Raw genomic sequence first — 14,141 nt, forward strand, 5'->3', positions numbered from 1 at the left:
GGCCCGGGCTGGGAGGGGGTGACACATTGGGTGTGTCCCCCTCCGCACCCCCCAGGATGTCCCCAAGAGGGGACCCGGGCGTGTCCCCACCTGGGCGGGGTCTCGGTGGTGCTGTCGGGCTCCTCGGCCTCCTCATCCTCGCTGTCCTTGTCCTCCTGCGGGGACAGCGTCACCTCAGCCCTGGTGTCACCTCAGGTGTGACCTCAGCCCTGGTGTCACCTCAAGTGTCACCTCAGCCCAGGTGTCATCTCAGGTGTGACCTCAGGTGTGACCTCAGGTGTCATCTCAGCCCCAATGTCACCTCAAGTGTCACCTCAGCCCCGGGTGTGACCCCAGGTGTGACCTCAGGTGTGACCTCAGCCCTGGTGTCACCTCAGGTGTGACCTCAGGCCCGGTGTCACCTCAAGTGTCACCTCAGCCCTGGGTGTGACCTCAGGTGTGACCTCAGGCCCGGGTGTCACCTCAAGTGTCACCTCAGCCCGGGTGTGACCTCAGGTGTGACCTCAGGCCCGGGTGTCACCTCAAGTGTGACCTCAGCCCTGGTGTCACCTCAGCCCTGGGTGCCACCTCAGCCCCAGGTGTGACTCCAGGTGTCACCTCAGCCCTGGGTGTCACCTCAGGTGTCACCTCAGCCCGGGTGTCACCTCAGCCCCAGTGTGACTCCAGGTGTCACCTCAGCCCGGGTGTCACCTCAGCCCCAGGTTTGACTCCAGGTGTCACCTCAGCCCTGGGTGTCACCTCAGGTGTGACCTCAGCCCTGGTGTCACCTCAGGTGTCACCTCATCCTCAGGTGCCACCTCAGCCCTGGGTGCTACTTCAGGTGTGACCTCAGATGTCATCTCATCCCCAGGTGCCACCTCATCCCCAGGTGCCACCTCAGCCCCAGGTGTGACCTCAGCCCCGGGTTGTCACCTCAGGTGTCACCTCATCCTCAGGTGCCACCTCAGCCCCTCTGGACGCTGGGGGACACTCGGGGACGCTCCAGGGACACCCTGGAATTCCAGGGGACATTCTGGGGACACCCTGGGGACACCCTGGGGGCTCCGGAGACACTCAGGGACACCAAGGGGACACTCGGGGACACTCAGGGACACCAAGGGGACACTCAGGGACACCAAAGGGACACTCGGGGACACTCAGGGACACTCAGGGGCACCAAGGGGACACCAAGGGGACACCAAAGGGACACCAAGGGACACTCAGGACACCAAAGGGACACCAAGGGGACACCAAAGGGACACCACCAGGACACCAAGGGACACTCAGGGACACCAGGGGACACTCAGGGACACCAAAGGGACACTCGGGGACACCAAGGGGACACTCAGGGACACTCAGGGACACCAAGGGGACACTCAGGGACACCAGGGGACACTCAGGGACACCAAGGGACAACAAGGGGACACTCAGGGACACCAGGGGACACTCAGGGACACCAAAGGGACACTCAGGGACACCAAGGGGACACTCAGGGACACTCAGGGACACTCGGGGACACCAGGGGACACTCAGGGACACCAAAGGGACACCAAGGGACACTGAGGGACACCAAGGGGACACTCAGAGACACTCAGGGACACCAAGGGGACACCAAGGGGACACTCAGGGACACTCAGGGACACCAGGGGACACTCAGGGACACCAAAGGGACACTCAGGGACACCAGGGGACACTCGAGGACACCAAGGGGACACTCAGGGACACCAAAGGGACACTCAGGGACACCAGGGGACACTCGGGGACACCAAGGGGACACTCAGGGACACCAAAGGGACACTCGGGGATACTCAGGGACACCAAGGGGACACTTGGGGACACCAAGGGGACACTCAGGGATACTCAGGGACACCAAGGGGACACTCAGGGACACTCGGGGACACTCGGGGACACTCAGGGACACTCGGGGACACCAGGGGACACCAGGGGACACTCAGGGACACTCAGGGACACCAGGGGACACTCAGGGGACACCAAAGGGACACTCAGGGATACTCAGGGACACCAAGGGGACACTCGGGGACACCAAAGGGACACTCAGGGATACTCAGGGACACCAAGGGACACTCAGGGACACTCGGGACACCAGGGGACACCAGGGGACACTCAGGGACACTCAGGGACACCAGGGGACACTTGGCAACGCCCTGGGGACTCTCGGGGCTCCTTGGGGACACGAATCCTCTGTGTCCCCTGTGTCCCCCTGCGCCTCTGTCCCCTGTCCCCAACGTGTCCCCTCCCCGGGCACCTGCAGGGACTCCTGGAAGGAGCACACCTGGTACTGGGCGTACTGGGCGATGCTGGTTTGGGATCCCCAACGTGTCCCCTGTGTGTCCCCTGTCCCCTGTGTGTCCCCCATGTCCCCAGCGTGTCCCCAACGTGTCCCCAGTCCCCATCCCTCACCTGCAGGGACTCCTGGAAGGAGCACACCTGGTACTGGGCGTACTGGGCGTACTGGGCGATGCTGGTTTGGGGTCCCCAATGTGTCCCCTGTCACTGAGGTGTGTCCCCCGTGTGTCCCCCATGTCCCAGCGTGTCCCCAGTGTGTCCCCACATCCCCGTGACGCCCCAACTGACCTGCAGGGACTCCTGGAAGGAGCACACCTGGTACTGGGCGTACTGGGCGATGCTGGTTTGGGGTCCCCAATGTGTCCCCTGTCACTGAGGTGTGTCCCCCGTGTGTCCCCCATGTCCCCAGCGTGTCCCCAAGGTGTCCCCACATCCCCGTGACGCCCGACTGACCTGCAGGGACTCCTGGAAGGAGCACACCTGGTACTGGGCGTACTGGGCGATGCTGGTTTGGGGTCCCTGCTGTGTCCCCTGTCACTGAGGTGTGTCCCCCGTGTGTCCCCCATGTCCCCAGCGTGTCCCCAAGGTGTCCCCACATCCCCGTGACGCCCCGACTGACCTGCAGGGACTCCTGGAAGGAGGACGCCTGGTACTGGGCGTACTGGGCGATGCTGGTTTGGGGTCCCAATGTGTCCCCTGTCACTGAGGTGTGTCCCCCGTGTGTCCCCCATGTCCCCAGCGTGTCCCCAAGGTGTCCCCACATCCCCGTGACGCCCCGACTGACCTGCAGGGACTCCTGGAAGGAGGACGCCTGGTACTGGGCGTACTGGGCGATGCTGGTTTGGGGTCCCCAATGTGTCCCCTGTCACTGAGGTGTGTCCCCCGTGTGTCCCCATGTCCCCAGCGTGTCCCCAAGGTGTCCCCACATCCCGTGACGCCCCGACTGACCTGCAGGGACTCCTGGAAGGAGGACGCCTGGTACTGGGCGTACTTGGCGATGGTGGTGTGCGAGCGGCTGCTCTCGCAGGGCCACACCTGGCGCGTCCCCGACAGGTCCCAGTTCTGGTCCGAGGGCTGCTGCACCTGCGTGCGCACCTCGACCGCGTGCTCGCCGCTGGCCTCCACCAGGGTCTTGGTGCTGAACAGCCCAGGTCTGCCAAAAACGGGGGGGGGCTGGGTCATTTTGGGGGTGCCCAGGGGGGTGGGAGGGGGGTCACAAAGGGACAGGGATGGGGACAGGGACTGGGACAGAAATAGGGATGGGGACAGGGATGGGATGGGGGCAGGGGACTGGGACAGGGGGGTCACAAAGGGACAGGGATGGGGACAGGGACTGGGACAGAAATAGGGATGGGGACAGGGATGGGATGGGGGCAGGGACTGGGACAGGGGGTCACAAGGGGACAGGGATGGGGACGGGGCCAGGGATGGGGACAGGAACAGGGACAAGGACAGGGATGGGGGGGTCACAAAGGACAGGGATGGGGACAGCGACGGGGACAGGGGGGTCACAAAGGGACAGGGATGGGGACAAGGACAGGGACAGGGGGGCTCCACCAGGGTCTTGGTGCTGAACAGCCCCAGGTCTGCCAAAAACGGGGCGGCCGGGTCATTTTGGGGGGTGCCCAGGGGGGTGGGAGGGGTCCCATGGGGACAGGGACGGGGACAGGGACAGGGACAGAAACAGGGATGGGGACAGGGATGGGGACGGGGCCAGGGCCAGGGACGGGGACAGGAACAGGACAAGGACAGGGATGGGATTGGGACAGGGACAAGGGAGTCACAAAGGGACAGGGACAGGGATGGGGACAGGGATGGGATTGGGACAGGGACAAGGGAGTCACAAAGGGACAGGGACAGAAACAGGGATGGGGACAGGGATGGGATGGGGGCAGGGACTGGGACGGGGGGGTCACAAGGGGACAGGGATGGGGACGGGGCCAGGGATGGGGACAGGAACAGGGACAAGGACAGGGATGGGATTGGGACAGGGACAAGGGAGTCACAAAGGGACAGGACAGGGATGGGGACAGGGACGGGGACAGGGGGGTCACAAGGGACAGGGACAGGGATGGGGACAAGACAGGGACAGGGACAGGGACGGGGGGGCTCCACCAGGGTCTTGGTGCTGAACAGCCCCAGGTCTGCCAAAAACGGGGGGGGGCTGGGTCATTTTGGGGGGTGCCCAGGGGGGTGGGAGGGGTCCCATAGGGACAGGAGGGGTCACGAAGGGACAGGGACGGGGATGGGGACAGGGACGAGGACAGGGATGGGGACAGAAATAGGGATGGGGACAGGGATGGGATGGGTGGTTTTGGGGTGGTTTGGGGTATTTTTGCTGTATTTTTCGGGTGGCTCTGGGGTATTTGGGGGTACTTGGGTGTTTTTGGAGGGTTTTGGGGTGTTTGGGTGACTCACTGAGGCGCAGAGACCCCGCCAGCCCCGGGTAACGGTGATGGGGGAGATCCACGGGGATTTGGGGTGGTTTGGGGTGTTTTTGGGGTATTTGGGGTGTTTTGGGGTGGTTTTGGGGTATTTCAGGTGGGTTTGGGGTGTTTTTGGGGTGTTTCGGGGTGTTTCAGGGTGGGTATTTCAGGGTGGGTTTGGGGTGTTTTTGGGGTATTTTGGGTGTTTCAGGGTGTTTTTGGGTGTTTTTGGGGTGTTTTGGTGACTCACTGAGGCGCAAGGACCCCGCCAGCCCGCGGATGACGGTGATGGGGGGGATCCACGGGGGATTTGGGGTGGTTTGGGGTGGTTTTGGAGTATTTTGGGTTATTTTGGGGGGTGGTTTTGGGGTATTTCGGGGTATTTTGGGGTGTTTCAGGGTGTTTTTGGGGTGTTTTTGGGGTGTTTTGGTGACTCACTGAGGCGCAGGGACCCCGCCAGCCCGTGGATGACGGTGATGGGGGGGATCCACGGGGGATTTGGGGTGGTTTGGGGTGGTTTTGGAGTATTTGGGTTATTTTGGGGTGGTTTTGGGGTGTTTCGGGTGTGTTTTTGGGGTGTTTTTGGGGTGTTTCAGGGTGTTTTTGGGGTGTTTTGGTGACTCACTGAGGCGCAGGGACCCGCCAGCCCGCGGATGACGGTGATGGGGGGGATCCACGGGGGATTTGGGGTGGTTTGGGGTGGTTTTGGAGTATTTTGGGTTATTTTGGGGTGGTTTTGGGGTGTTTCGGGGTGTTTTTGGGGTGTTTTTTGGGGTGTTTCAGGGTGTTTTTGGGGTGTTTTGGTGACTCACTGAGGCGCAGGGACCCCGCCAGCCCGCGGATGACGGTGATGGGGGGGATCCACGGGGGATTTGGGGTGGTTGGGGTGGTTTTGGAGTATTTTGGGTTATTTTGGGGTGGTTTTGGGGTGTTTCGGGGTGTTTTTGGGGTGTTTCAGGGTGTTTTTGGGGTGTTTTGGTGACTCACTGAGGCGCAGGGACCCCGCCAGCCCCCGGATGACGGCGATGGGGGGGATCCACGGGGGATTTGGGGTGGTTGGAGCCGTTTAGGGGAGTTTTGGGATATTTTGGGGTGTTTCGGGTGGTTTTGGGGTATTTTGGGTGTTTCGAGGTGGTCTGGGGGTATTTTGGCGTGGTTTGGGTGTTTCAGGGGTATTTTGGGGTATTTTGGGGTGTTTCAGGGTGTTTTCAGGGTGTTTCGGGGTGTTTTTGGAGGGTTTTGGGGTGTTTGGGTGACTCACTGAGGCGCAGGGACCCCGCCAGCCCCCGGAGGACGGTGATGGGGGGATCCACGGGGGATTTGGGGTGGTTCGGGGTATTTTGGGTGGTTTGGGAGTATTTTGGGTTATTTTGGGGTGGTTTTGGGTATTTTGGGGTATTTTGGGGTGTTTCAGGGGTATTTTGGGGTATTTTGGGGTATTTTGGGGGGGTTTTGGGGTGATTTAGGGGTATTTTGGGGTGTTTTTGGGTGTTTTTGGGGTGTTTTGGGGTATTTTGGGGTATTTTGGGGTGTTTCGGGGTGTTTTTGGGGTATTTTTTGGGGTATTTTGGGTGGTTTTGGGGTATTTCGGGGTGGGTTTGGGGTGTTTCAGGGTGGTTTTGGGGTATTTTGGCGTGGTTTGGGGTGATTTAGGGGTATTTTGGGGTGTTTTGGGGTGTTTCGGGGTGTTTGGGTGACTCACTGAGGCGCAGGGACCCCGCCAGCCCGCGGATGACGGTGATGGGGGGATCCACGGGGGATTTGGGGTGGTTTTGGAGTATTTTGGGGTGTTTTTGGGGTGTTTTGAGGTATTTTGGGGTATTTTGGGGTATTTGGGGTTTTTCTGGGTGGTTTTGGGGTGGTTTCGGGTATTTTGGGGTGTTTCAGGGTGTTTTTGGGGTGTTTCGGGGTGTTTTTGGGGTGTTTTGGTGACTCACTGAGGCGCAGGGACCCCGCCAGCCCGCGGATGACGGTGATGGGGTTCTTGGGGTCGGTGCAGAACTGCAGCAGGACGGGCGAGAAGGCGTCGCGTTTGCTCTCCAGCTGGGCGGGAACAGCGGCGGCCAATCAGCGACCGGCGCCCCACAGAGGGACCAATCGCAGACCGGCACCCTCATGCAGGGACCAATCACAGACCGGCACCCTCCACAAGGACCAATCGCAGCCCGGCGCCCTCGGGGGGAGACCAATCAGCAAGCAGCGCCCTCACGCAGGGACCAATCACAGCCCAGCGCCCTCGGGGGGGGACCAATCGCAGCCCAGCGCCCTCACGCAAGGACCAATCACAGCCCAGCGCCCTCGGGGGGGACCAATCGCAGCCCAGCGCCCTCACGCAAGGACCAATCACAGCCCAGCGACCCCGCCAGCAGCAATGGGGATCAGGGAAATGCTGCCACTGAGCGGCTCAGCGGCCAATCAGGATCAAGGGGGTTTGGCTCGTCGGCCAATCAGGATTGACAGGCCATAACCAGCAGCCAATCAGCAGACGGATCGTCCGGGAAACCCCACCCCTGCCCACGGGCCAATCAGAGCACGGATTCCTCTGTCCCATCAACAATGAGGGATGACCGGAGGGATCCACCCCCTTCTGGCAGCCAATCAGCAAAGAGCTGCTCATGATGGATCAATTAGGAGGAGAGAATCTGCCAAGGAGCCAATCAGCAGCGAGGATGCCCCAGGATCCCTCCCACCAGCCAATGGGCAGAGGGAACACGCTGGGATGCTGGGCAGGGAGCCAATCAGGACGCAGGGGGACAGAGCCAGGGAGCCAATCAGGAGGGAGGATGCTCCAGGATCCCTTCCACCAGCCAATCAGGAAAGGGGATGCCTTGGGATCGATAGCAGGGAGCCAATCAGCAACCAGGGGATCCAGCCAAGGAGCCAATCAGCAATCAGGGAGCACATCCAAGGAGCCAATCAGCAATCAGGGGGCACATCCAGGGAGCCAATCAGCAAGCAGGGGACTCTGCCAGGCAGCCAATCAGTAATCAGGGGATCCATCCAGCGAGCCAATCAGCAATCAGGGGACCCATCCAAGGAGCCAATCAGCAATCAGGGATGCATCCAAGGAGCCAATCAGCAATCAGGGGACTCATCAAGGGAGCCAATCAGCAATCAGGGGACCCATCCAAGGAGCCAATCAGCAACCAGGGGACTCATCCAGGGAGCCAATCAGCAATCAGGGGACCCAGCTAAGGAACCAATCAGCAATCAGGGGACTCAGCCAGGGAGCCAATCAGCAATCAGGGGACCCATCCAGAGAGCCAATCAGCAATCAGGGGACCCATCCAGGGAGCCAATCGGGACGCAGGGGATCCAGGCAGCAGCCAGTGAGGACTCACGTAGATGCTGGGCGTGGGGGGGTTGAGTTTGTCCCGCGGGAGCTGCTCCGCGCGTCGATCTGGGGCTTCACCGACTGCGCGGGGCACAGGTAGGACTCGCGGAACGGCCCCTTCAGCCGCGCCTGCCTGCGGGGCAGCGTCAGTGGGACCCCAAAATCCCCCCGGGAACCCCCAAATCCCAAGCCCGGAACTGATCAAACCCCCCGGAATCACCCAAATCCTGCTCAGACCCCCCAAACCTCCCATGGCACCCGCAAATGTGCCCCCAAACCCTCCGGGACCCCCCAAATGAGCCCCCAAACCCCCTGGGATCCCCCAAATCCCAACCCCGGAACTGCCCAAACCCCCCTAGAATCGCCCAGATCCTGCTCAGACCCCCCCCAAACCACCCAAAACCCCACCTCGGAACTGATCAAACCCTCCCAGAATCACCCAAATCCTGCTCAGATCCCCCCAAACCCCCCCGGCACCCCCCAAATGAGCCCCATGAACCCCCAAACCCCTCCAGGACCCCCCAAATAAGCCCCATGAACCCCCCTGGGACCCCCCAAAATCCCCGAGAGCCCCCCTCCTCCCCCCACTCACTTGCTGGCCCGCACCACCTCGGCCGCCGCTGTGCCGGATCGTCAGCTGGCCCAGGGGCAACCCCCGCGGCTCCCCGACTTCCGAGGCCACAAAAGCATCGCCACCACCGGGACCACCACCGGGACCCCCCATGCCCGAGGCCGGGAAGCCCCCCGGGCCCCCCGGCACCGCCGCTCTCCACCTTGATCAGGCGAATCTTGAGCTCTTTGGGGGGCCCCTCGCCCAACGAGCGCAGCTTGAGGAGATCGGCCGAGGCTGACCAAGGCCGGCGGGGGGCCCGGGGGGGCCGAGGCAGCAGCAGCAGCAGCAGCAGCAGGAGGAGGAGGAGGAGGAGGAGGAGGAGCAGGAGCGGGAGGAGGAAGGTTGGGGGGTCCCCCACCTTTCGTTTCCAGCCTGGGGGGGGCCCCCCTTTCTCCTGCACGCCGGAGCTCTGCAGGTCCAGCGTGGCCAGCACTGGCCGCTCGCCCCCCACCCCTCGTTGCTGCTGCTGCTGCTGCTGTTGCCGCTCCCGCTCCTCTTTGCGGGGGGTGGCGGCGCCGGGGGGGCCCCGGCGGAGGTCGCGGTGGTGGTGGTGGTGGTGGTGGTGGTGGTGGTGGTGGTGGCGGGAAGGGGGGGGCCGGCGGTGACGGCGACCCCCGAGCTGCTGTTTGTGGGGAGGGGGCGGCGGGGGGGGGGTGTCCGGCGAGGGGGGGCTGGGCCGGCCGGCTTGCTCGGCCAGGGTCTCGCAGGCCCCGCTGATCTCCTCCAGCGCCTCCGACTCGCTGCGGGGGCCCGGGGCGGGGGACACGGCCCGGGGGGCTGGGGGGGACCCCAGCCCGGGGGTGAGGTAGCGAGTTGGGGGGGGGTTGGGGGGCGTGGGGAAAGGGGGGTGGGGGTGGGGCCGCCCCCTCCCCCTCCTCCTCCTCCTCCTCCTCCTCCTCCTCCTCCTCCTCCTCCTGGGGGTTTGTCCGGAGGAGGGGGGGGGCGGGGGGGAGGGGCGGCGGTTTTGCTGTAAAACGGGGAGGTTTTGGGGTCGTCCCGTTTGCCGAAAGGGTAAAGGCGGGGGGGGTCCGGGGGGTCGCCGTGGCCCGGGGGGGCCCCGAAAGGAGGGCTTTGGGGCGGGCGAGGAGGGGGGGGGCGGGAGGAGGGGGGGGAGGAGGGGGAGGGGGGGGAGGAGGTGGGGGTGGGGGAGGGGTGACCCCCCCCTCATCCTCCTCCTGCCGGATGGACTCGTCCAGCATCTTCATGATGTTGGCCAGGCCGTCGGGCAAGATTTTGGCAAATTCGGGGGGTTCCTCGAATTGATCGTCCAAGGGGGGGGCCCCGAAATCGAAGAGGCGGGGGGGGACCCCCGGGGGGGTCGGAGGAGGGTGGGGGAGGGGGGGGGTAAGGGTGGGGGAGGGGGCTCGGGGTGCGGGGGGGTGGGGGGAGGGGCGGGGGCGCTCTTTGGAAAGGGGACCCCCGAGGAAACGGGGGGGGGGCTGGGGGAGGGGGGGGGGGCGCGGGGGAGGTTCCTGAGGCGTCGGGGGGGCCCTCGGAGAGGGGGGGCGGCGGTAACGGGGGGTGGGGGGGGGTCCCCAGCCAGAAGTCGCTGGGGGGGGGTTGGTGGTGGTGGTGGGGGGGGCTCCTCCTCCTCCTCCTCCTCCTCCTCCTCCTCCTCCTTGTCGGGGTAAGGGAAAGGGGGGGTCTGGGGGGCGCCCCCCCCCGTGCTGGTGGTGGTGGTGGTGGGGTCCGGGAACGATCCCGGGGACCCCCCCAAAGGGGGATCGGCCCCCCCGCCCCCTCCTTGGGTGGGGGTCCCCCAAAAAGGATCTCGTCCAGGGGGTCCCCCCCCCCCCGGCTCCTTCAGCCAGGGCAGGGGGGGGGCGGGGGAGCGGGTCCGGGGGGCGCAGCAGGGGGAGGGGCGGAGGGCAGGTGGGGGGCGGGGACCCCCCCCGCTCGCCCCCCCCGGCCCCGGCGGCTCCGGAGGTTGGTAGCGGTGGTCGGGAGCCTGCGGGGACATTTGGGGGGGGGGGGGGGGGGGGGGACCCCGAGTCACACCCTGAATTGGGGGGAGGGGGGCGGGGGGCCCTTCCTGTGGCCCCCCCCAGTCCTGTGCCCACATCCCTGTGCCCCCCCCCCCGTCCCCCCCCCCCCCCGTTGTCCCCCTCCCAATCCCAATGTCCCCATGTCCCCCCCATCCCCGTGGCCCCCCCCATCCCCCCCCGTTTCCCTCCCATATCCCCCCATCCCCCCTTCCCCATCCCCGCCCATATCCCCCCGTGTCCCCCCCCGTGTCCCTCCATGTCCCCCTCATGCCCCCATATCCCCCATCCCCCCCGTGTCTCCCCCACCCCATATCCCCATCCCCCCCGTGTCCCCCCCACCCCATATCCCCCCATCCCCCATATCCCCCCCACCCCATACCCCCCATCCCCCCATATCCCCCCCACCCCCATACCCCCCATCCCCCCCGTGTCCCCCCACCCCATATCCCCCCATCCCCCCATATCCCCCCCACCCCATACCCCCCATCCCCCCATATCCCCCCCACCCCATACCCCCCATCCCCCCCTGTGTCCCCCCCCACCCTATATCCCCCATCCCCCCATATCCCCCCCACCCCATATCCCCCCATCCCCATGTCCCCCCCCATATCCCCCCCATCCCCGTGTCCCCCCCCCCCATATCCCCCCATCCCCCCATATCCCCCGTCCCCCCCACCCCATATCCCCCCCACACCCCCCGTATCCCCCCATCCCCCCCGTGTCCCCCCCACCCCATATCCCCCATCCCCCATCCCGTGTCCCCACTCACGCCGCGGGGGGGGCGGGTGCTGGTGGCGGGGGGGCCGGGGGGGTGCCCGGGGGGGGGCACAAGGCACGCAGGCGGTGGGTGCTGGTGAGCGGCTGGGGGGGGCAGGGGGGGCCCCCCGGCCCCCGCTGGCCCTAAGGTCACTTGGGAGGGGGCCCGGGGGGCCGGCGGGGGAGGGGCGGGGGGGCGGCGGGGGGGGCGGCGGGAACGGGGGGGCCACCAGGCGCTGCTCCTGGGGGGAGGGACAGAGGGGACAGCGGTCAGTGAGGGGGTGGGGGAGGGGGGATATGGGGGGGGGACATGGGGGGGACACGGGTGGGGACAGCGGTCAGTGAGGGGGTGGGGGAGGGGGGGATATGGGGGGGGACATGGAAGGGGGGACACGGGGGTGACACAGGGGGGACAGAGGGGGACAGCGGTCAGTGAGGGGGTGGGGGAGGGGGGATATGGGGTGGGGGGACATGGGGGGGTACCACGGGGAGACAGCGGTCAGTGAGGGGGTGGGGGGGAGGGGGGATATGGGGGGGGACATGGGGGGGACACGGGGGGACAGCGGTCAGTGAGGGGTGGGGGAGGGGGGATGTGGGGGGGGGACATGGGGGGGACACGGGGGGGACACGGGGGGACATGGGGGAGAATTGGGGGGGACATTGGGGGGACATTGGGGACACGGGGGTGACACGGGGGCACACGGGGGGGACAGAGGGGACAGCGGTCAGTGAGGGGGTGGGGGAGGGGGGATATGGGGGGGGGACATGGGAGGGGACACGGGGGGACAGCGTCAGTGAGGGGGGTGGGGGAGGGGGGGATATGGGGGGGGACATGGAAGGGGGACACGGGGGTGACACAGGGGGGACAGAGGGGACAGCGGTCAGTGAGGGGGGGTGGGGGGAGGGGGGATATGGGGGGGGACATGGGGGGGACATGGGGGACATTGGGGGGGATACTGGGGGACATTGGGGGACATTGGGACAGAGGGAACATGGGGAGAAAGGGGGACAGGGACACAGAGGGGGGTGACACTGAGGGTGACACTGGAGGAGTGACACGGTGTGACACATGGGGGGTGACACACAGTGGGTGACACACACGGAGTAGGTGACACACAGTGGGTGACACACAGGGGGTGACACACAGAGTGGGTGACACACAGGGGGGTGACACACAGAGTGGGTGACACACAGGGTTGGTGACACACGGGGTTGGTGACACATAGAGTGGGTGACACACAGGGGGTGACACACAGAGTGGGTGACACACAGAGTTGGTGACACACGGGTTGGTGACACACAGAAGGTGACACACACCGGGTGACACACGGGGTTGGTGACACACAGGGGGTGACACAGGTAACACACGGGGGTTGGTGACACACGGGTTGGTGACACACCGGGGAGTGACACTTTGGGGGTGACACACAGGGTTGGTGACACACGGGGTTGGTGATACATGGGGCGACACACCAGGTGACAGGTGACACACGGGTCGGTGACACTTTGAGGGTGACACACACAGGGTTGGTGACACACAGAAGGTGACACACAGGATTGGTGACACACAGGTGACACATGGGGTCGGTGACACTTTGGGGGTGACACACAGGTGGACAGGTGACACACGGGGTTGGTGACACTTTGGGGGTGACACACAGGTGACAGGTGACACACAGGGTTGGTGACACACAGCTGACAGGTGACACACGGGGTCGGTGACACACGGTGACACACAGGATTGGTGACACACAGGTGACACACAGGTGACAGGTGACACACGGGGTTGGTGACACACAGGTGACAGGGACACACAGGGTCAGTGACACTTTGGGGGTGACACACAGGATTGGTGACACACAGGGTTGGTGACACACAGGTGACAGGTGACACACGGGGCCGGTGACACTTTGGGGGTGACACACAGGTGACAGGTGACACACAGGGTTGGTGACACTTTGGGTGACGCACAGGTGACAGGTGACACACAGGTGACAGGTGACACACGGGTTGGTGTCACACAGGTCGACACACAGGTGACACAACAGGGTCAGTGACACTTTGGGGGTGACACACAGGTGACAGGTGACACACAGGGTTGGTGACACACAGGTGACACACAGGTGACACACAGGTGACAGGTGACACCACAGGGTTGGTGACACACAGGTGACAGGTGACACACAGGTGACAGGTGACACCACGGGGTTGGTGACGCACAGGTGACACACAGGTGACACACAGGTGACAGGTGACACACAGGGTTGGTGACACCACAGGTGACACACAGGTGACAGGTGACACACGGGGTTGGTGACACTTTGGGGGTGACACACAGGTGACACACAGGTGACAGGTGACACACGGGGTTGGTGACACTTTGGGGGTGACACACAGGCGACACACAGGTGACAGGTGACACACAGGGTTGGTGACACACAGGTGACACACAGGTGACACACAGGTGACAGGTGACACACGGGGTTGGTGACACAGGTGACACACAGGTGCACACAGGTGACAGGTGACACACAGGGTTGGTGACACACAGGTGACACACAGGTGACCACACAGGTGACAGGTGACACATCGGGGTTGGTGACACAGGTGACACACAGGTGACACACAGGTGACAGGTGACACACAGGGTCGGTGACACACAGGTGACACACAGGTGACACACAGGTGACAGGTGACACACAGGGTTGGTGACACACCAGGTGACACACAGGTGACAGGAT

At 64.6% G+C, this 14,141-nt stretch overlaps 1 protein-coding gene across 1 annotated transcript in view; it reads right to left on the minus strand.

Annotated features, from left to right (window-relative positions):
- KDM6B (lysine demethylase 6B) overlaps window positions 1-14,141 on the minus strand; it is a 63,108-nt gene that overhangs the window by 11,246 nt on the left and 37,721 nt on the right. Inside the window, 11 exon segments of the mRNA XM_048293251.1 lie at window positions 91-155; window positions 3,235-3,439; window positions 6,646-6,755; window positions 8,054-8,103; window positions 8,106-8,179; window positions 8,639-8,667; window positions 8,669-8,738; window positions 8,803-8,893; window positions 9,032-9,497; window positions 9,796-10,022; window positions 11,414-11,642. Coding sequence (XP_048149208.1) covers window positions 91-155; window positions 3,235-3,439; window positions 6,646-6,755; window positions 8,054-8,103; window positions 8,106-8,179; window positions 8,639-8,667; window positions 8,669-8,738; window positions 8,803-8,893; window positions 9,032-9,497; window positions 9,796-10,022; window positions 11,414-11,642 — 1,616 coding nt within the window.

This window comes from Corvus hawaiiensis (assembly GCF_020740725.1).
Source record: "Corvus hawaiiensis isolate bCorHaw1 chromosome 38 unlocalized genomic scaffold, bCorHaw1.pri.cur SUPER_38a, whole genome shotgun sequence".
Lineage (NCBI taxonomy): Eukaryota > Metazoa > Chordata > Aves > Passeriformes > Corvidae > Corvus > Corvus hawaiiensis.